Source organism: Drosophila ananassae, chromosome XR (assembly GCF_017639315.1).
Source record: "Drosophila ananassae strain 14024-0371.13 chromosome XR, ASM1763931v2, whole genome shotgun sequence".
In the NCBI taxonomy this organism is placed as follows: domain Eukaryota; kingdom Metazoa; phylum Arthropoda; class Insecta; order Diptera; family Drosophilidae; genus Drosophila; species Drosophila ananassae.
Genome location: NC_057932.1, coordinates 16,798,852 through 16,821,001, shown reverse-complemented (window position 1 = coordinate 16,821,001; position 22,150 = coordinate 16,798,852). Strand labels below are relative to the sequence as shown.

General features: G+C 35.3%; 2 protein-coding genes across 4 annotated transcripts in view; one reads left to right on the top strand and one right to left on the bottom strand.

Moving 5' to 3' along the window:
- LOC6505150 overlaps window positions 1-22,150 on the top strand; it is a 30,545-nt gene that overhangs the window by 5,469 nt on the left and 2,926 nt on the right. For all 3 annotated transcript variants that reach the window (XM_044717430.1, XM_044717429.1, XM_001965409.4), the window contains exons 3-8: window positions 10,866-11,030; window positions 14,685-15,225; window positions 15,857-16,067; window positions 16,125-16,969; window positions 17,034-17,235; window positions 17,307-18,390. In XM_044717430.1, coding sequence (XP_044573365.1) covers window positions 10,866-11,030; window positions 14,685-15,225; window positions 15,857-16,067; window positions 16,125-16,969; window positions 17,034-17,235; window positions 17,307-18,390 — 3,048 coding nt within the window. The remainder of the gene's footprint in view (window positions 1-10,865; window positions 11,031-14,684; window positions 15,226-15,856; window positions 16,068-16,124; window positions 16,970-17,033; window positions 17,236-17,306; window positions 18,391-22,150) is intronic.
- On the bottom strand, window positions 19,432-20,568 carry LOC6505106. The gene is made up of 2 exons (XM_001965410.4): window positions 20,262-20,568; window positions 19,432-20,193 (listed from the first exon to the last, which is right to left on the bottom strand). Exons 1-2 carry the CDS (start codon window positions 20,359-20,361, stop codon window positions 19,658-19,660), a joined length of 636 nt encoding a protein of 211 aa, XP_001965446.1. The 5' UTR covers window positions 20,362-20,568; the 3' UTR covers window positions 19,432-19,657.

Below are 22,150 nucleotides of genomic sequence, written 5' to 3'. Positions count from 1 at the left end.
CATTTATTTTGTTTTTTTTTCTCCTATTATATTTTCTATGCTTATCGGAATTGTGGGGCCTATTATTATTTTTGTTTTTTTTTTTTAACAATCACCAGAAATTTAATGACGACAAGGGATTAAAAATATATATCTTAAAAAATGGTTTGGAAAAAAGCCTTTAAAAATGCCTCAATTATATTCCTTTAATTTATTTCTTCATCATTTAAAAAAAAAACATCTACTTCTCTGATATATTTCCTCACTTTCCTTTGACAATTTTCAATTTTCTGGAAAAATCTTCCTTCAGTTTTTCCTTGGTTGTCGCATTTTCCGCGACATGTGCAGCAGGTTCACCAGAAATTGCAAAAAAATAGTAGAAAAAAAATCGAAATAGCAACAAAAAGCCTAAAGCAGTCAGAGTATGAAATAAAATGCTGTTGCCATTTTGCCAAATGCCATTTTGCCACAACATAGTCAGAGAGCCACTAGAGCTTGGCTTAGAAATAGGCTTAACCCCTTAAAAGTTACTAAAAAAGGTCTAAAAAAATCAAAATCATTTAATTAAATTTCAAATATATTTATAAAGAAATTATAAGCATAAATGGTATATGTTTTTAAAGGTTCAAGTTTAATGTTGAAATAAACTTATGTTTATAATATAAATGAAATAAATCTAAAACCTGTAAAAAATAATAAATCAAATACTCTATTTGTTTATATTTTTTCTTAATTGCTTATTATATTTTTTCTATTATTTTTGTCTTTCAAAGGTTAAGCATCTAGAGCTTTGATTTTTAGTATTTTTTTCTATTTTTTCTCTGCTAACTTGAAGCTGCAATCAAATATTTCTTAGATCGACCTTTTGACAGAAAAATATAAAAAAAAATGGCAAGTCATTAAACCAGTTTAGATTGTTAGAAATAATGAGGGACAAATAAAAAAATAAAATGGGTCTAAAAAAAAGAATAAAAAAATAATAAGAAGGATTTATCTTTAAAGGGAAATTATTTTTTCATCTTTGAGACAAATTTTTTGGTTCAATTTTTAAACGATAAGTTTAAAAATAAAATTAAGAAAAATAGTAAAACCTAAAAATTGTTTAGTAAAATAATACTTACTATTTTTCAAAGCCAATAAACATATTTAAATAAATCTAAAATACATAGTTAAAAATTTTATTATATAAATTTATTAAACTATGAAAATCTATTTTATATTTATTTTAAATAAATGTTTGTTCAATAATTTGATGTTTACAGATTTTTTTCCATATATTTTTTATTGACATTTTTCCGCGTGCATGCTTACCTGAGAACTTTCTCCAGGTGCGTCTGCGGGCTTCTTGCATTTTTTTTCTCCTAAAATGTCATTGAAATAAATTAGAAGCCGTAGAAAGGGGGGGTGGGGGGTAAATCAAAGAAGACTAAACAAAGGCAAATAAGACAAATACAAAAACAAACAATGACAAAAGCTGCGCAGTCGCTGTTGCTGCTGCCTCTGGCTCTGCCGCTGCTAGCAGCGATGGAAGAAAGAAGAAAGAAGAAAGTAGCACAAATCATTGCCTTCTACTGCTTCTTCTTCTTACAAGAGCAGCGTCATCTCGCCATCTCTCCTACATATCATATCTCTCTCCCGCTCCCCCTCTTTTTATTAAAAGCTATTTATGGTGGAATGTTAAATTGATTTTTTTTTCTTATTCGCCCTTTACTTTTCTTAATTTTTCTTTACTTAATTTTTAAATGGTTTATTACACGGTTATTTAGTTTTTTTTTTATTTACACACATGAGAGCTTAAAAAAGCAGTTGTTTTTTTCTCAAACTGCTTGCTTAGCCTTGAAATAACGTTATTTTGCGTGGGTTAACTGCTTAGTTTTTTTTTTTCTAAGGTGTGTTTGTTTTTTTGCTACCTTTTTTTTCTTTTTTTTTTGTTTTTTTTTTGTTTTTTTTTTGTTTACCTTTTGTGGCATTTTCCTGCTGCAGTTTTCTGGCCAAAATAATAGTTGCAAAATTTCAATTAAATATGCAAATCCCAGCGGAAATTAACTTTTTTGGAAATTGTGGGAACTCTCTGATTTTAATTGATTTCTTCTTTGTCTTTTTGGCTTTAATGTTTCTTTCCAAAAAGTCTGTTTCCTAAACAACTAAAATATATCTTAATCTTAAATTGCATTTCTGTAAAAGACATATAAATTAAGATTTGTTTTGTTTTTTTTATTTTTGGTTATGAAAGCTTTAATTATGTGAAGCGATTTTTAGTTTTTACCTTGAGTTTTTCAAGATTTGTATCTTTTTTATCTGTTTTTGGATTTTTAATTACTTAATTTCAGTAGTTTTTTGGTTGTTTATGTCGCTTATGATGTTTCATAATTTTTTTTCATAATTATTAATGATTATTTTATATAAAAATAAAATAAAAATGGATGAAAATAGTTTTTTTTTGGTAATTTTTAAACCAAAAAATACTTGTATTCTTTAGAAAATTAAGATTATTTAAATGTATATAATTTAATGATAAATAATACTTTTATTTTATTTTTTTTGGGATCTTTATATATTATTCTCTCAAGAATAAAAAATAAAATTAAGAATTCTCTTTTTTTCTTGGTTTAATTTTTTTATATTTTTTTGTTGTTATTTATTTTTAAACCACTCCCTTTTGTCTTCTTAATTTATTTCCTTATTTATTAACCATTTATATGCAAATCTGTAAAATCTACCTTGGTTCCCACCCAATCAAGTCTAGAATAACAATCCCATTCCCCATTTTTGAAACTCTGAAAAGAATCGAACTCTGAATAGACAATTTTTGCCAAGAAGGAAGATACAGATAGGTGTAGAAAGAGATGGATGTGGGGGACTATGGAAGAGATAGCGAATAAATTGCCAAGAAAGCGCCCAGCAGCATTCCAATGACTGCCAGCACTGAGAACTTTCTACTTCATTTGGAATGCAAAGCAAAGCATTGGGCACTGAGAGAAATTTAGGAGGGTATTTAGGGTATAATTTTGGGAGGAGATAATAACTATATAATATATTATTAATAATTATATATTTTTAGGTAAACTATAACACATTTAATAAGTATAAAATTATTAAAAAAAATAATAAGTGTCTTTAGTTGAAAGATTGTTTAGGAAAATATGATTATAAAATGGATATGATATTATTATTATACTAAAATTATTTAAAATAAATTATTTATTTACTTTCTGACAATATTTAGCAAAAAAAAACTAGATCCTCAATCTTAAAAAATAGCTTATCTCCCAAAAATATAATATTTTTGATGGTTTTTGTTTTGAAATTATTTTAAAAATATTAAGTAATTAATGAAATTAGAATAAGCCAAGTATTTTTTAGTCAAAGTTTCACCTATAATAATTAATTAAAATTGAATTAAATTTCTCGCAGTGCATAACCCCTTGCCGTATTGCATTTTGATTTGCAATAATTGGTGTGGCTATGTTTTCTGTTGTTTTCCGATTGCTAGTCATTATGCTCGTAGGCCGTACAGTGACTCACATCGACTTCACCCACTTTACCACTTTACACACACCCTAAAAAAAACTAAAAAAAAAAAGGCAAATAAAAAAAAAAGATTTAAAAAGAAACCCAGGCAACCCAGTTTCCAAAGTGGCCAGAAAATCAGTCAGAAAATCGTTTTCAGTCACGTCGCCGGCAGTGAAGTCAGCATTCGGTAATGGCATTACCTCAAACTACTACACACTTTTTAGACTTCGGTGGCTTAGAAGCCAGTCCATCTATCTGTATCTCCAACTTTGTATCTGTATCGGGCAATGCCATCTGGGCGGCGTTCCGAAAGATACACCAAACCACGCACGTACTAGCGGTCTATTTAGGCAGTTTTTTTGGGGAGAAATGGGAGAGTCTAGGTGCAGTTAGAGGAAATAGTTAAGAGATTAGTTAAAAATTAAAAAAATATAGATTTTTTAGGGCTAGGTATTTTTTTTTTAATTTTTGAAGAGAAAAGATGAAAAATTATGAAAGGAATTATGAGAAGATAGGCTAGTATTATCAGTGTGTTTGGGATATTTTATACAAAAAAATACTAAAAAAAATAAAAGAAGGATATTTTAAGTATTTTAAATTATGTTATATGTATTTTAAATTAATTAAAAATTTAATTGCTGAAACTTAGAATTATAAATCATATTGCTAGCAAAGAAGTTGAAGCAAATGTTTAAAATATTTCATAAAATATATTAAGTTATAAAATATATTTATTTTTATAATAAAAATTGTATTTGTTTTCGTTAAATAAAAAAGTGTAAGCCTTAATATTTGTTGCTTCCTTTAATATTTAGTTTTTTATACAAAATATATATACATATAATAATTATTTATATAAAATATTAACTTCTTAAAGCCACTCTTTAAATAAAATTTTTAAAGAAAATAGTCCCTAGTATTTTTTTTAAGTGCATTAGAAGAGAGAGTAGCAACAGTTGGTAGTGAGTGCTCCTTTTGACCGGGATCCGGGGTCACAAAGCAGTTTTATCTCTCTGTTAACTGAATTTTCGACTTGGCGACTTGACGGTTTTGTCTCCGATTTTCCGTGCCTGCCCAGCTTTCCCCCTTCGACTTTCCGACGTTCGGCAAACGTTCCGTTATTAATTCGTCACGATTGAGTGGCAGCTGCTGGGAAAACTTAAAAAAATAAAAAATAAATAAGAAAAAAAAGCTAGAGTAGAAACAAGAGAGGAAAAACTCTGCGGAAAGCCTCTGCGGCGGCTGTGGCGGCTGCTTGAAGGGAAATTAGTGAAAAGCTGTCACAGCTGCCGCCGTTGGTTCCGTTTTTCTTTTTCCATTTTCCATTTTCCGCACGTGTCCACACTTTTAAAGACAATCATGGTACAGAGCTACAACAGATAGGGTTAAAAGGGGGGATTCTACTATATATTTATATAAAAAATTAAGTTTTTTAAAGAAAATATAATCTTATAGGTGGATTAGATCTAATAGATCTTTGGAAATAAATCTTAAAACAAAACTACAATCATTATTAGTTACCTTTCCCTCTCAAGTAACTTGACCAGATCTCTGGGCTATTTCTTTGAAATATGACCCTTAGATTCATTATGAAGTAGCCTTATACCTTAAGGGTTTTGGGTTTCAAAAATTATTGCATAAATACTATTACTAAAAAAAGGGGCTTATAATGCAATTGTAATGTTATGTGGTGTCATTTGATCTATTATTTTAGACTTTATATTGTAGTGGTTGTAATTATTGCATAAAGAGGGTTTTTATTAGAAGGGTTTTGAGTTTATTTATTTATTTTTTTAAGCCATTAATAGCAGTTATTATAAATAATAATTATTATATTTATTATATTTTTATAAGCTATTTTTTTAAAGCATTGTTGTTAAAGAAGTTTTTTAGTTTTCGTTTTTTTTCTTAAAAAAGTGTTTTAAAGGTTCTTTAGTATTATTTTTATAATTTAAATCTTAATAAAAGTAGTATAGGAATTAGATTCTTTAATTCTAAACTCATTTTTTAGATGAATTTTTTAATATAATAGATACAATTATAATTATAGTCTCTTGAACTAAAAAATTGAATAAATAATAATCATATAAAAATAATCATATTAGTTATATTTTTGTTAATACTCATAACTATTAGTAGCTTAAATAAATTAGTTAAAATAAAATCAATCATTCGGAAAGCAAGAAAATAAACCCAAAAGAGACAAGGGCACCCCATGAACTTCTCGGTCAACAATGCAGGTCTTCCGAAGCTTTCCTTTTCAAATAAAACAAAAAAAAAAAATGGGAAAAAAAATCTTGTTGCAACTTTCTTCTTCGTTTCGTGGCCAAAAGGTCACCCAGTCTGTCTCCTGTCTCCTTCCCTCCCCCTGTCATCTGTTTGTCTTCTGATGGCATCGCCCCATCTCTGTCTAGCCAGAGTTCAAAAGACTTCGGCCACGAACTCGTTTTCCCATTTCCATTTTCCATTTTTTTTTTCTCCTCCCCCCCCATTTCCATTTTCATTTCCATTTCCATTTCCACATTGACAAGTGCCATTCCGAGGAATATCTTATAAAAAAAAAGGCAGAAGCTTCGCATTTTTGAATTGTTTGTTTAAATTTTTTTTTTTTATTTTTTATTTGTATTTTTTTTTTTAAACAAAGCGAAAGCGAATTTTTTCGTGCCAATTGCAGTTGAATTGGGGCTTTGCTTTTGTTAATGTAATTTTTTTGTTTTTTTCAAAGCCAAGGCAGCCAAGCTGCAGCTGGAAATGAAAGTGTTTTTGTTGTTGCTGCTTCTGCTTAAGTGCCTGTGCTATTATTAACATTGCCTTTGTTGTTGTTGTTGTTGTTATTGTTGTTGTTGGTTTTTGGGGGCTTTGTGGTGTTTTCTTCAAACACGTTTCGGCAACATTGCCGGGCAACATGTTGCGCCAAACATGTTTCCAAAAAAAATAAAAAAAAAAAACAAAAAGATGCAGCAACCCATATTGCCAAGACACCGAGATTAAAAGGGTTTAGTTTGTTTTTTAATGATTTTTATTTTTTTTATAAAATATAAAATAATTATGCACATATCTAACACATAGGTAGCTTTTCAAGCTTACTATTTTCTTATTCTTTCAAGTCTTTTTGAAGAAAAACATGACCTTTACTCCTCAGATTCCTCAGTTGCAGAAATAGGAAAAACAGTGAGACCAGATCTAACAAAACATACTAAGCATACCACAAACGGTCTAAGGCCTCATACTATGACCCCATATTAAATAACAGTTATCCTAAACAATATATAGCATGGTCACACTGGAATTTCTAAATTTAAGCTTTCTAGCACATTCTATGAAACATATATCTTGACTTCTGAAATGTTTTTTAAGATAATATTTCTTTATAATAATATAAGTAAAATGTCGAAATATTTTTTAAAGGATATATATTTTTAAAAAGACAAAAACCGGCTAAAAGACATAAAAATGGAACAAAACCTTAGCATTTCTCGCAGTGCATTTGAACCCCCGTCAACTTTTAATTCCCAGACTTGGCCGCCCCTGCCCCTCCACTTCGGCTCCACTCTTGAGTTTTCCTAATTAGTCTTCCCGCTCCGTTCCAGTCCCAGTTCCAGTCTCCCCACACCCCACTACCGTGTGAAAGAAAAGCGAAAACTGAAACGAAACGTGGCTTAAAGCCTGAAGCCGAAGCTTCGGAGAGCCTGTTGCCCCGAGATCTGCAACATCTGTTGGCCATTTCGGGCTGGCACTATCATCATCAGCATTACGGCCGTCATTATTATGATGGATGGAGGGGGGGCATGTGGCATGTGGCATGAGTGCAAAATGCTTCCAAGTTTCGAACAAAAGGAGCCGCAAGTAAAAGTTTCCACGCCGAAAATTGGGGGAAAAATTATGTGTAACACTCAAGTTTAGACAAAAGGTGATGAAAAAAGTCCCATGGATCTGTAGAGCACCGACAATACCACAACAAATTGGTGAAATAAAGTGTGGTCACAGAAATGGGGGACATAAAAATTATATTTTTTTCAAAGACAAGACATAAGACAAGCTACTAAGTGTTTATGAAGATAACTTGACAGTTCCTTGAAAAAATCACGCATTCTTTTAGCCAAAAAACATGTCTTGACTTTAAGTTAATACCTTGATTCTCGTAGTTCCAAAAAAAAACTGAATAAATAATAATATCAATAAAAAAAAGAAGAGGGAAAAGCTAATTTTAAGCCAAGACGAAGCATAGATGCTCTTGTGTTGGATATAGAACTTTTTGAAAAAGAAGCCAAAAAGTGTGACCTTAGACTGAGAAAAAAGCTGAAATCCTGCTTCACCAAATAACGCTTCCCTTCACTTAGGCGTTAGGACATTTTCCCCTTGAATCGAGCCTATTTAATGGAAAGAGGATGTGATTTTAATCAGAACCGGGTGTGGAGCCAAACCAACCACATCTAGCTTCTCATTATTTTATTTTTCATAATTTAATTGTTTTTTATTTTTATTTAAACATTGGAACTATCCGTGACCGTAGTATATAACCAAACCAATAATTTTCCTCTGCTTTTCTTATTTTATTTAATTATTAAATAATATTTAAACCTTGGAACTATCCGTGACCGTAGTATATAACCAAAGGGAAAATTTTTCTCTGCTTTTCTTATTATTATTTAATTTTTAATTAATATTTAAACATTGGAACTATCCGTGACCGTAGTATATAACCAAAGGAATAATTTTCCTCTGCTGACCTGATTTTCTTATTTTATTTATTTTTTAAATATTATTTTTGTATAATTTAAACAATTTCGAAGAACCAGTGGCCTCTGCATCAACACTGGAGCTCGATGACATTCGTTTGAACTGATTTTCTTATTTTATTTTTTAATAAATTATTTAACTATTCTTGGCTCTTTAAGGGAATCGATGTCTTTGTTCTTTGTTTTAGTGGCAACTGAAGCTGTAGCTGGAGCAAGATTTTCTAATCTGATTTTCTTATTTTATTTTTTAACAAACTGAGTCTTATATCACCCCATTATTGGTATCTGATATCGGGTGGCGCTTATAGATCCCTTTAATTTTTATTTTTAAGAGTTGGTACTTCAAGGGAATCGATGTCTTTGTTCAAGTCTCGTTAATAACTTACTTAACCTGATTTTCTTATTTAATTTATTATTTCTTCATGAATTATTTTTATTTAATTTTAAATCTGGAATCTAATATGAAGACGATTCAATAAATAGTTAAAACTGATCTTTTCTTCGTTACGGCACCCCTTGGGTTCTAAGCCAGACTCTTATTCTCATATTTTATTTTCTTATTTAATTTTTTAACTTCATTTTTTTTTAAATTGGGTTCTTAAAAAGGATTATGGTTCTGGTTTGTGAATTAAGAAATCTTTATTAAGGACTGATCTTATTTTTTATTTTTTGCCTAAAATATTGTAATTTTAAATATTTTAAAATTTAATTATTAATTTAAAACTCAAATACCTCCAAGAAGCGTAAAAATAACTCAAAAATAGGCTGAAGAAAGAGATGGAGAGACAACTAAAAGAATGAGAGCAAAAACCACAAGATTGAAAAAAAAATCAAGCCGGCGAATAATCAAAAAATATGTAAATATGCTAAACGAATGATATGAATAAACAATAAACAATAAACAGTGAAAAAGCAACAACAACAACACACCAACGAAGGAAACGCAGCAACTTTCTTTTGCGTTGACAGAGGCAGAGGCAGAGGCAGAAGCAGAGGCAGCGACTGAGGCAGAGGCTGAGCTTTGGGGCGCTTGACATTGACGTCTTGTAATATCTTTTTTTTTTTTTTCTTACTTTGAACTGGAGCATGCCTTTGCTTGTTTATCTTTTTTTTTTTTTTTACTCTTTCTAAGAGTTTATTTAAATTTTAGATTAATTTGTTCTCTAGAGGGGCTAGTTTTTTCGATAAAAGTTTGTCCGTTAAATTTTAACTCAAAACTCTTAATATTACATTCTAAATATTTTTTAATCTAGTTTTATAATATTTTTTTTAGATAAGAGTTACTTTTCAACTCAATAAATATTAAAATATTTAAAATATTAAACTCTGTGTCCGTTTTAAAAAATAAAATAAGAAATATTTATAATTTTTTTATAAAAAAAAAGCTTTCAAGAAGATATAGTCCTTTTTGGAAGATTATTTGTATAGCTTCTATAGAACTTTAAATACAAAAATATTAAAGTAAGGGTATACAAGTTTCGGTCTTCCCTTCCAATACCCTTTGGGCGTGGGTCTTGTCTTCCAAAAAAAGAAAAAAAAAATATTCCAAGCAGAGGGCGGTGAACGAGCAAAGAAATTTCCAAAAAGATACCCATTCGGGGGGCTACACTGTGCTAAATTCGTAGTCACACAATTAGCACCTGTCCAGGTATCTTTTTTTTTTTTTTGTGTCTGTCTGTTTTTTATTTATTTTTTTAATGCCTTTGTTGGTCGGTCGGTTAGTTTCGGTTTGGCGCATGTCGTCTCCATTACCCGGCTGGGGGCTTACAAATCTGTGAACACAATTCACGGCATAATACCATATCATTTACTTCCATTCCGATGTGATCACCATCGTACCATCGGTGGTACACCGTACAGTGAACGCTCGCCCATGGGGGAAAACCTTTCTAATTCAATTAACTAAATTAAGCAATTGTGACACAAATTAAATGGCTTACACCGGCTCATTAACACTGTTTTCATTGTTAGACGGGGCTACTAAGATTGGGTTTCTGTTATAGAAATAATTGTGCCAGATTGTGAGTACACGGTTAGCTTATTTCACTCAACTAGTTAGATGTTAATTAATTATGGTATTTAATTTATGTTTTTGTTATGCAAGGGGGAGATTTCAGAGGAATATTGTACTTTTTTGTGTATTAATTGGGGATTTAAACAGTTTGAAACAGTTAATAAATGTCTTATAACTTATTATATTTTTTTCTTTAAAAACTAATATTTTTATTATAATTTTAGGTTTTATTTATATTTTAAACCTTTATCGAGTCATCACTGTATTTATATAACAAAGGTCTAAAGTTCTAATTTGTGTTTCTACATTCCCTGAGTTTTATTTATATATTTTTGCTTTATTTTTTACTAAAAATTAATATTTATAGTTACTATTAGAAACTTCCTAACTTAGAATACCAAAAAATGTCCCGTGGGCAGGAATTAAGCAAAAAAACTAGTTTCCAAGCTTAGAAATATTTTAAACCAAAAAAATAAATCTAAAGCTAAGCTTACTAACTAAGTAAACCAAGTAATTAATCTTTAAAGTTTAAACCAATTAATTATAACATTAAAATCAAAATCTCTCTAAAAAATACCAAATCTAACATACTCTTCCGCCATTTTGTTTTTTTTTTGCAGATGAAAAAGTCCCGGGAAGCAGATAAATCATCCGCCCCGTTGTCGGTCACAAATGCAAATGCCGCCAATATGGCGGCGGCGGACAAGAAGAACAACAACAACAACTGCAGCAATCGCAACAAAGAGAAGAGCATCCAAACGAATGGCGGCAACAAAAATTGGAAGGTAAGAGAGAGCCATCTTATGCGTACAAACGGTAATTAAAAACCACACACATCGATGGCGTAATTAAGGAAAAGTCAAAATAAATAAAGAAGATGGAAGCAAAGGCAGAGCAGATGAAATAAAATGAAGGAAATGCGAAAATTGCAGTGAGGTAACACAGTGAGGGGAAAAGCAAGACTTGCACGTGCCCGCACGCACAACGCATGTGTGTGTGAGAGAGTGTGTGTTTGTGCAAGCAGTGCAAGCACCGTTAGCCGGCACACTGACTTTTGACTTTCCCCCGCTCGCTCTCTCTATCCTCAGCTTTTTCACTCCCATTTCCCTCCCATTTCACATCTCATTTACATCTCACACTTTTCACCTCACCATGCTCTTTGCTCTTGTTTTTGTTTTGTTGTTGTTACGCAGGTAAAAGAGAAAGATGTATGTTTGTGGTTCACTTTTAATTGCAACATGATGCTAATTTTTGAGACATTACTTTAACCCTTGGGGGGTCATTAAGAGTTGGGTTGGGAAATTTCGCGAGGGATTTTCTAGAAGATTTTTTTTCTCTAAAAAAAGATACTTTTATGAGGATTTTACTGCAAAAAATATATTATTCTTAATTGGCCTAATTTTAAAAATAAAAAATGAAATTATATTTTAAAAAATATATTCAGTATTATTCTTTCAAATTTTATTCAAAAATCTATTTAATAATTCCAAAAAAATATAATTTTTTATTCATAATTCAATATAATTATTTTTTTAAAATAAAACCTTAAAAAATTCCTCTTTTCTAGATTCTTAAATTGATTTCTTCTTAATTGTTATTGTATTTAAACTTTTAAAATATTTATATTTTATTTTGTAATATCTCTCCTTACTAAACTATGGACCGTTGTTATGAAATAATTTCCCATATACAAAATTTCCCAAGCAGGGTTAAATTGTGAAAAACCGTTGACCGATAGCTTTTTCTTTCGATTATGAAATGAGGAAGCCATTTTGTGTTTAATTACACGTCTCTTGTTCGTTTTGCTGGACTTTTATTTTATTTCATTATTGTTACAGTTGTTATATATGGAGCTTTTGTTGTTATTGTTGTTTGTTGCCAGCATCGCAGCATTGCAGAAGAAAAAGAAGCAAATGGAAAAAGACAAAAACTGGGCCGAGCGCTGACCTGTTTCAAGAAATCAGAAAAAGAAAAAAAAATAGCAACTAAAGCAGTAGAAACAACAATTAAAGTAGTAACAGTATCTCTCTCTCCTTCTTTTTACCTCACTTGCGCTTTAATTGTTTTTCTAAATTGTGTCTGTCTGGCATTCTTTTTCCTTTTTTTTTCTTCTTATTTTTTTTCATTTTTTTCACTTTAAACGGCTTTCGCAAGTGCAACATAAAAAGTTAAAGCCAAGATATAAAGCCGCAAGTCCGCTATGTTACGTGCTAGTTAAGCTCCATTTTTTAATTTTAAATCAAAACCAAATTAAATCAAACTGATGTGTTCATAAAATTAGGGAATTAGTAAAGGGAGAGAGGGAATTTCTTGGGATTTTTCAATTGAGGATCAACCCAGTCGGGCCTTGCAACTGCCAAATGAACATCCCGCGATAGCAAATGATGCTCGCGGCGCACATCCATCTGCGGAAAACCATCATTCCAATTTACATTGGCGTGGCCGCTTTTTTCATGTATGCCTTCGTTCCGCAAGCGCGTAATGCACGCGGATCGCAGCTTGAGTTCCATTAGGCCCACGCTTCCCGGCTATGGGAAAACGGTATGAACCTTCCACTAGGGAAATTCTGCTTCAAAAAAAATTTCCCCTGCTTTTTGCTTTGCTTTTGATCTTTTGTTTTTGTTTTTCCCAACCATGCCCATTGATTTTTACTAAATTTGAAATGCGTTTTTTGTCATATTTATTTATTATTCATTATATTTATTATTTATTAATCTTAAAAAATAAAACTGAAAAGATAAAAAAAGAAATAACAAAAAGCTGAAAATAAATTAAAAAGAAAAACAAATTATTTAAGATTCTTACAAATAAAGATATTGAGACGTCCAAATTTCTAGTACAGCCAGAACTGAAAATATTTGTTTAATGAAATAACGTTTATTCATCATTATCAACACAATAAAATAGGAATAATTGAATGAACAGAGCAGTAAACTTACCATTTCACAATAATAAACCAATGCGACGCACTACGAACAACCCTATGTGACCGTTTCGATTTGGGTTGATTTAGCTTAAAAACGCTGCACAAAACGCACACTAATTACGCGGGATTATTTTTTTGCTGCATTCAGTTAATGTAAAAAAAAAATTCCTTATATAAATAATATTTTTCATTAAATATTGAGCTATGTTTACATTTTTTACTTCAATAAAATTATTATAGAACATAAATTGGTAAACTTAAATAATATACGTTGAATTGTTCATGAAATAATTTTTTCTAAGTTAAGAGTCCCACGCATAAATTTTTCTAAGTCCCAAGCGAGACGAAAATTTTCTAAGTCCAGTTTTTTGAGAGCAAAATCTATGTTGAGAGAACAAATTCCCTCTCTCAACTCGGGGTGGGTGAGAACAAGGTACGAAAGATGCTTGCCGGAATGCACCGAAACGCTGCTAGCACCGAAAAGTCCGACTGGGAATAAGTGGGTTACCGTTATGTTATTTTGTTTTTGGGTATTTTTTTTGGTATTAAACGCATGTATCTTAGTATTTTGGAGTATCTTTTAAGTTTCTAGTTTCTTTTAGAATTTTTTAAATATAATAAAAATTATAAGTGCTTAAAAATTAAATATATATGCATATTTTTTTTTTATGGAGTATTTTTTAAAAACAAGCTACAATTGTCCCAAATAATTGCTTTAATTTTAATCTTTATTTAAATGTTGTTTTTAAGAAATATTTCTTATTCTTCATGATGATTCTGTTATTTAGGAGTATTTTTTCCGGATAATTTAAAACAGAACCTTCATTAAAACATAATTATTTTCTATATTATTAAATTTTACTATCAAATATTTGACTTTCTTCCTTTTTCTCTTAAATTATAAGTGTTAACAAATAGCTTAAAAAACCCCAAATAAGCCAATTAGTTAAATCTGCACATTTTTTTTAGTAATTTGCATACCAAAGCCCCGCCCTAAACGCCCTCTTGCGAAGCAGTTCCATTTCATTAAACCTTAATGCCTGAAAACCCAAAAAAAAAAAGAAAAACTTAAAATCAAGTGCGGTTAATTTCCTTAATTAATTCAAAAGCTTCCTCGATCAACGAAAAATGCAAAAAAATAATGAAAATCAAGTTGCATGTTGAATTTGCATGCAAAATGCCATAAAAAATACTAACCACAAAAAACATTTCAAGTGCAGTGCTTTTTTTTTGCATATTTCAAGTTTTTGAAGTGTTTTCCCAGATTATTGTTTAGTTTTTTTTTTTTGTTTATTATTTTTAGTTTGGGTATTTTGTTTTTTAGTTTGTTGATTGCGATTGCCGTTGATTTCGTTCCGTGATTTGATTTAACGGCATGATTTGGCTAAAAATGGGAGAAAAAAAAACTAAAATTGAAAAATCCAAAGCATTTAAGGCGATTTTTTGGTCAAAGACCTTGCTTAATTATTGCGACTTATATATATTTTTTATTTTTTATTTTTTTTTTCTACAGGCCATCGTCCAGAGTAATCCCAATCCCAATGGAGGAGGCGGTGGCATAGTGGGCGTGGGTACCACGGCTCAGCCCCCAAAGGTGTTCCACAACACCAGGTGTACCCGTCACCACAAGCCCCATCACAATCACAGTCACAGTCACAGTAATGGCACGGGAATGGGAGCAGGAACGGGAGCAGCAGTCATTGGTGGTGCAGGAGCGGTAGCGGGACTTGCCACCTCCACCGGAAATGGAGTAACTGCCTCCAATGGCGTCAGTCTGGATGTTGCCCAGCGGGAGCGGGAGAGAGACAGAGAAAGGGAGAGAGACAGAGATCGAGAAAGAGATAGGGAGAGGGAGAGGGAACGGGATCATCACCTCCATCACATGCACAATAATCATGGAGGTCTCCGCCGGAAATCAGAGTCCGTACTCTCCACCGACTCGGACATCCGGTTCACGCGCCGGAAACTGGGCGACGGCCAGAAGTGCGGGTGTGCCGTTATAGCCGGCTTCCTGATCGCCCTCCTCGTCGCCGGAGCCTTTGTCTATGTGGGTTGTAAGTATTCCAAAATAATACTAATTAATTTCAATTAATTACAATAATTAATACCAAAAAGTATCTTGCGATTTATTGATTTTTTAGAACAATTTCCAATAATATCTAGATATTTCTTATAGATAGTATCATTTAGTATTATAATAGTTTAGTAAAGTGTCTTAAAAGATATGTGGATTGCTTAAAAAAAGCGTTTTTTAAATAACATTTATCACAAAAAAAAAAAAAATAGAAAGAAAATACTATACCCGGTACTCTTGTCCTTAACACCCTGTCCTTTTAAAGGACTTGGCTTTCTTATCCAAAAATGTTTATTTTTTAAAGGATTTTATGCAATTTAAATGAAAAATAAAAAATAATATTAATAATTAAAAACAGCGCCCTCCTCCTCGATTCTCATAAGTAGCACTTAAGCTACCAGAAAATTAAGCGAACAAATATTTTTTTTTTCATATTTAAAAAAAATATAGTTGTAAAAAATAATAATTAAATAATATTTATAATTAAAAACAGCGCCCTCCTCCTCGCTTCTCATAGGTAGCACTTAAGTAAACTAAAAAAACGCTATAAAAATATAATTATTTTTAAATTACTTTAATTTTTAATAATTATTATATTCGATCTTCCAAAGACACCTACTTCCGTCCGGAACCCCTACCCGACCGCGTCTTCCGCGGCAAGTTCATGGTCCTGAACGACAAGTGGAACATGGAGCTGGCCAACCAGAACTCGATGCGGTTCCAGCATAAGGCCCGGGACTACCGGGAGAGGATCAACCTGACACTCCGCCGCTCCGATCTTCGAGAGGCCTACGAGGGCAGCGAGATATTGGCCCTAGATGGGTGAGTCTCTAAATCTTAAATAATAAATTAATTTAAAAAATAAAATAATATTTTTAGGAGCGAGGAGAACAACAACATTGTGGTGCACTTCAACATGATCTTCGATCCGTACGCCGGAGCCGTGAACAGCGGCGACCTGCTGGCCCTGTTCCACGAGGAGATGACCCAGCCGGCCCAGCACCGCCGCCACTTCGCCAACATGACCGTGGACGTGGCCAGTCTGAGCATCAAGGAGACCACCGGGCTGCTGGAGGAGCCAGTGATGTCCAGTTCCCCCCTGGGGGGACATGATGAGACCACGGAGCCCGTAATTACAACCACTCCGGCGCCACCACGTCGCTGTTATCCGCTGGAGCTCTCCTACTGCCGCCAGCTGGGCTACAACATCACCACCTATCCGAATCTCCTCGGCCACTCCAGCTACGAGCAGCTGGCGGAGGATGTGATCCTGTTCCGGGAACTGGTGGACGGGGAGTGCCATCGGGAGGCGTACGACTTTGTGTGCCGGCTGCTCCAGCCCCCCTGCGACACCCACGGCGCCAATCTCCAGCCCACTCCGGGTCAGATATGTCGGGAGTACTGTGAGTCCTTCATGGCAGGATGCGGGAGTCGGTTGCCCACGAGATTCCGGCACTTCTTCGACTGCGAACGCTTCCCGGAGTCGACGGGCACCCAGTCCTGCCACCAGAAGCCCCACTGCGTCAGCGACATGCAGTCCAATGTCCAGAGTCCCCGGCTCTGTGATGGCTATGCCGATTGTCCGGATCTCTCCGACGAAAGGAGTTGCGCCTTCTGCTCCCCCAACGCCCTGTACTGTGGGCGTGGCAGGGCGTGTGTGCCGCGGAAGGCGCGCTGCGACGGCAAGGCGGACTGTCCGGACGGAGCGGATGAGAAGGATTGCCGTGAGTGTGAATCCTCTCCAGAAATATGATATCCTTGGTAACATTTCTCCTCTTATCCTTTCAGTTTCCATAGCGCCCTTGGCGGCGGATCTGCTGCACCCGGAACCCATGGTCCCGTACCTCTCCCGCTTCCACTCCGCCGGCTATGCCGTCTTCTCCGAGAAGGGTGTGGTGGGGAAGCTGTGCGCCGAGGGACTGGAGGGTGATGCCAAGCTGGTGGTGCGCCAGACGGTCTCCGAGTCCCTGTGCAAGTCCTTGGGATACGAGTAAGTGGGATTGGTCCTTCCGGAGGGTCCTGTATGCCAACTAACTCTAATCCTTCCCCACCAAATCACAGGTCCGTGGAGATATTCGATGTCCAGAATGATACGGAACTGTTGTCGGACTACGTGCGGGTCCTGGATCCCCATGCCCCGGAGATCAGCTTCATCCGGACGCACTGCCCCCGCCGGCAGGTGCTCTACGTGGGCTGTGGCGAGCTGCGCTGTGGCGTCCAGTCCGCCCTCTTCAACGCCAAGCAGCACCTGTCCCTGCCCAAGATGTCCTCGCCCGGGGACTGGCCCTGGCTGGTGGCGCTCTTCCGCGAGGACATCCACGTCTGCGATGGGACTCTTATCTCCCAGGACTGGGTCCTCACCACCGAGGGCTGTTTCCAGGGCCAGCCCCGTGCCACCTGGATGGCCATTGTGGGTGCAGTGCGTCTCTCCGCCAAAGCGCCCTGGACCCAGAGGCGTCGGATTATCGGGATGATCAAGAGCCCCGTGGAGGGATCGACGGCGGCGCTGGTCCGGCTGGAGACTTCCGTCAACTACTCGGATCATGTACGGCCCATTTGCCTGCCGGATGCACTGCAGCGACGGAAACTACAGCAGCCGCCGGCCCAGCGGAGATCCCACGTGGTCCCCGTGGCGGAGCGACTGGAGGGGCAGCCGGCTGTGACCCGGAGTCGCCTCACGCCCGAGAATCAGCAGTTCTTCCTGATCCCGTCCCGGGAGCAGCTGGACAGTGCCACGGAGAACAGCGATGAGGAGGATCCCGACCGGGATCTGGAGGAGGATGGCTTCGGTGGCGAAGCGGCCGCCTCGTTCATGCCCAAGGCGGAGGCCCTGCATCAGGAACTGGACGCCTACCCCCTCCCCGACCATGCCCCGCAAGTGAACTACTACGCGAGTGGAGCGGCGGTCACATCCGCCTCCTCCTCGCCAGCCGCCCGGACGGCCACCAAGGCGCCCACCCTGCCGGCGGCCCATCCTCCGGAGCAGATCTGGACGAACTGCAACACCCTGGGCTGGTCCCGGCAGCGGGATCACCTCCAGAGGGTCCAGCTGAAGATCGGGGACATGGCGCCCTGCGAGAACGTCTCCATCGCCACCGTCAACTCCATGTGCATGGAGGCCACCTACCAGAAGTACGACTGTACGGTGAGTACTCGCTTTTTTATTTTTTATTTATTTATTTATTTTTTTAAGTGTATTTTTAAAGGGGGCATTATTTATGATATTTTTTTTATTTTTTTTTTTACTTATGATCTCATTACCTATTTTTTTTAAGTGTATTTTAGGCTGGAACTTGTGAAGAATTTTAGACTGAGCCACATTATAAATATTAATACACATTATAATAATTAATGATTTTTAAACTATTTAATTTCATTGAAAAATCGTTTTCTTAAATGGGTTTTTTATATTATCTTGTTTTTATATAGATATATCTGATCTGATCTGATCTATAACTATTTATATATGTATTGTCTTCAACCTGAATCTTAAACATCTTTATTATGTCAAATAAACTATACTTGAGACTAAAGTTTAGACTAAACTTTAAAAATTATTAAAAAGAGAGGTATTAATACCCGGTACTTGAGTACTTAAGGTTCTGGTGACTTACTTGAAGAAGGTTTTCGAAAAATTCCCTTTTAAATACATCAGTTTTAGGATTAGAGTAGTAGTAGCTATAGGATTAGAGACTAGGACTTGTAGAAAAGTACTAAGGGGATATCTTCAAAGAATATGTATATATAGTCCGATTTTAGAGATACATATAGTTGCTTTTAAGCAATCCGAAACAACTTAAAAATGTTATAAAAATTCAGGATAATGTTCTCTTTTAACAAAACTACCCATAGTGTCTTTACAATATCTATTTTCCTCACTAATTTCAATCTAATTACCCCCTAATTTTCTTCCATTTAAAATTTAGTTTCAAAAACAAAATTTTTTCAAAAAAAGAAATATATTTTATTAAACTCAACTTTATTATACAGATTTTTAAACAGTAATTGCTTAGTTTTTAAATATATTATTTTAAATATATTATTATAAAACAAATTAAATAATATTTCATAGTATGACTTTCCTATTTTGAATTTAGAAACTTTTTCAGATAAAAAATATCCGAAAAACTAAATTATAAAAATGAGTATTAGAAAGAAAATGAGAATTACAGCCTTTAAATTCTAAAAAAAAAAATAAAAACTAAAATCTAAAGACTAATTCTATTAAAGTAAAGAAGAATTACAATAATTTCGTATACTTTAGTTAACAAATTAAAGTTTTTCTTAAAAAAAAATAGAAATAGATATTTGGACGTATTTTTGGTATTTTTTTTTAAGAGAGTATTTTGTTTTTAGTTTTAGGAACAAAAGTTCAACTTTGTAGGATTAGGAATTTTTGGGGGAATTGGAACCTAGATGCGAATGGAGCGCATGAGTGGCGGTGGGGGATTGGAGGATGCAGTGCGTCGGGGCTTGTGGCAGGCCTCCAGGCGTAGTCTTTTGGCTTGGGAGGCTGTCCTTGGCTGGAGATCCTCCAGCTCCTCCCGCAGGTCCTGCTCCTCCTCCAGCCTGGACATTTGCAGCTGCTGCTGCTCCCTCAAGAAGCTACTCTGTCGGTGGACAGAGGCTCCTCTATTACTGTCACTGGGAGGGAGAGATCCGAGGAAGCAATTCTGACGATACACTGGCACTGGCTCATAGTCCTGGTCCTGATCCTCGTGCTCCTCCTCCTCCGGATCTGAAGAACGCTTGCGTTTGGAGGACTTGCTCTCCTGGGAGAGACTGCGCCGGAGCAGCTGGAAGTCGTAGCGCAGGTGGAAGGTGATCTCTGGGCAGGGGAAGAGCAGCAGGAAGTACTCCAGGAGGTGGGCCTCGAACACGTATCCTTTTCCGTTGGTCAGGATCAGGGCTTCTCTCTCCTGTTCCGAAATTCCAAAGCGATTCATGGCTGGAATTGATTTAATTAATTTAATAATTATTATTTTTTTCAAGATTTAATTTTTTTTTATGACTCACCTTGAGAGATGACCTCTTCGTATGTGTTGGCATTCTCGCAGATAATGAAGCTGGTCTCTCCTTGGAAAAGGACCTTCAGGCAGGACTTGATAGAAGGCATTTTTTAAATGTTTTTTTTATAATTATTTTCTATTTAATCACTTCAGAAATTATTGTTTTTATTTCTTGGAGTTAAAAAAGTCCCAAATATATTCCAAAAGTCGGGAAGAATCGGGAGAGAGAGATAATAATTTCACGTCCTCTCACTTCGCTGGGCAGAAATAAAATAAATGACTCCCACCGCCGGCATTGGGTTTTATAGGTTTTTGTTCTATACCTCTTTCCCTCTCCCCTTCTTTGTTTCTGCCTGCAGCTGCATTCCAGTCTTTACTATCCTAGGTAGTCGAGGGTAACGGGGGTTGCAGACCCTCTTTTCTCACTTCAATGAAAAAGGTTCACAAAGGCCCCGAAGAGAGAGCCTCTCTCCAGCTCTTTCTCTCAGCCCACTCTCTTATTACTCATTCTGCCTGAGAAACGCGTTTCTGCATGTCGCGTGCTAGTGTGACGTCACGATCGCCAATTAGGGTGGCACGAATTAAGTTCCATGGTGAAATTCCTTCCCCAGGTTGGACACTAACTAGCTGCTAATATATACATATATTTTTAAATATTTTTTTTGATCTTCCACAAAAATGAAATAAAAATTAATACAACTTTGTAGCATGTATTTTTTTAAATTTATATTTTTTTATATCTATAGCTATAATCTACACATGTATGTATATAGCTATAATCTATTATCTACATACATATATATAATCTACAATCTCTATATCTGTATAGTCTATAATCTATATATGTACGTACATATGTATATATTTTCTATTTCCCTAAAACTCAAAAAAATGCATAAGATCCCCATTTGACCCCGATCGGAGGCTATATCTTTGCCAATTCCCATCCGATTGCCAAAAGGGATACCTTAAAAGATTCGTGGAAGGATTATCCACCGATCTGCATCAAAATCTGGGAACAAAATATTTTTTAGATTTTTTCTCAAATTTCCTGGAGGGTCCCCTTCAAAATTTCGATATCTGCATGGGAAGCCCCATTTGACCCCGATCGGAGGCTATATCTTTGCCAATTTCCGTCCGATTTCCAAAAGGGATATCTTAAAAGATTCGTGGAAGGATTCTCCACCGATCTGCATCAAAATCTGGGAACACAATATTTTTTTGATTTTTTCTCAAATTTCCTGGAGGGTCCCCTTCAAAATTTCGATATCTGCATGGGAAGCCCCATTTGACCCCGATCGGAGGCTATATCTTTGCCAATTCCCGTCCGATTCCCAAAAGGGATATCTTAAAAGATTTGTAGAATGATTCTCCACCGATCTGCATCAAAATCTGGGAACAAAATATTTTTTAGATTTTTTCTCTAATTTCCTGGAGGGTCCCCTTCAAAATTTCGATATCTGCATGGGAAGCCCCATTTGACCCCGATCGGAGGCTATATCTTTGCCAATTCCCGTCCGATTCCCAAAAGGGATATCTTAAAAGATTCGTGGAAGGATTCTCCATCGATCTGCATCAAAATCTGGGAACAAAATATTTTTTAGATTTTTTCTCAAATTTCCTGGAGGGTCCCCTTCAAAATTTCGATATCTGCATGGGAAGCCCCATTTGACCCCGATCGGAGGCTATATCTTTGCCAATTCCCATTCGATCCCTAAAAGGGATACCTTAAAAGATTCGTAGATTTCTCCATCGAATTCTCCATAAAATTCTCCATCGATCTGCATCAAAATCTGGGAACACAATATTTTTTTGATTTTTTCTCAAATTTCCTGGAGGGTCCCCTTCAAAATTTCGATATCTGCATGGGAAGCCCCATTTGACCCCGATCGGAGG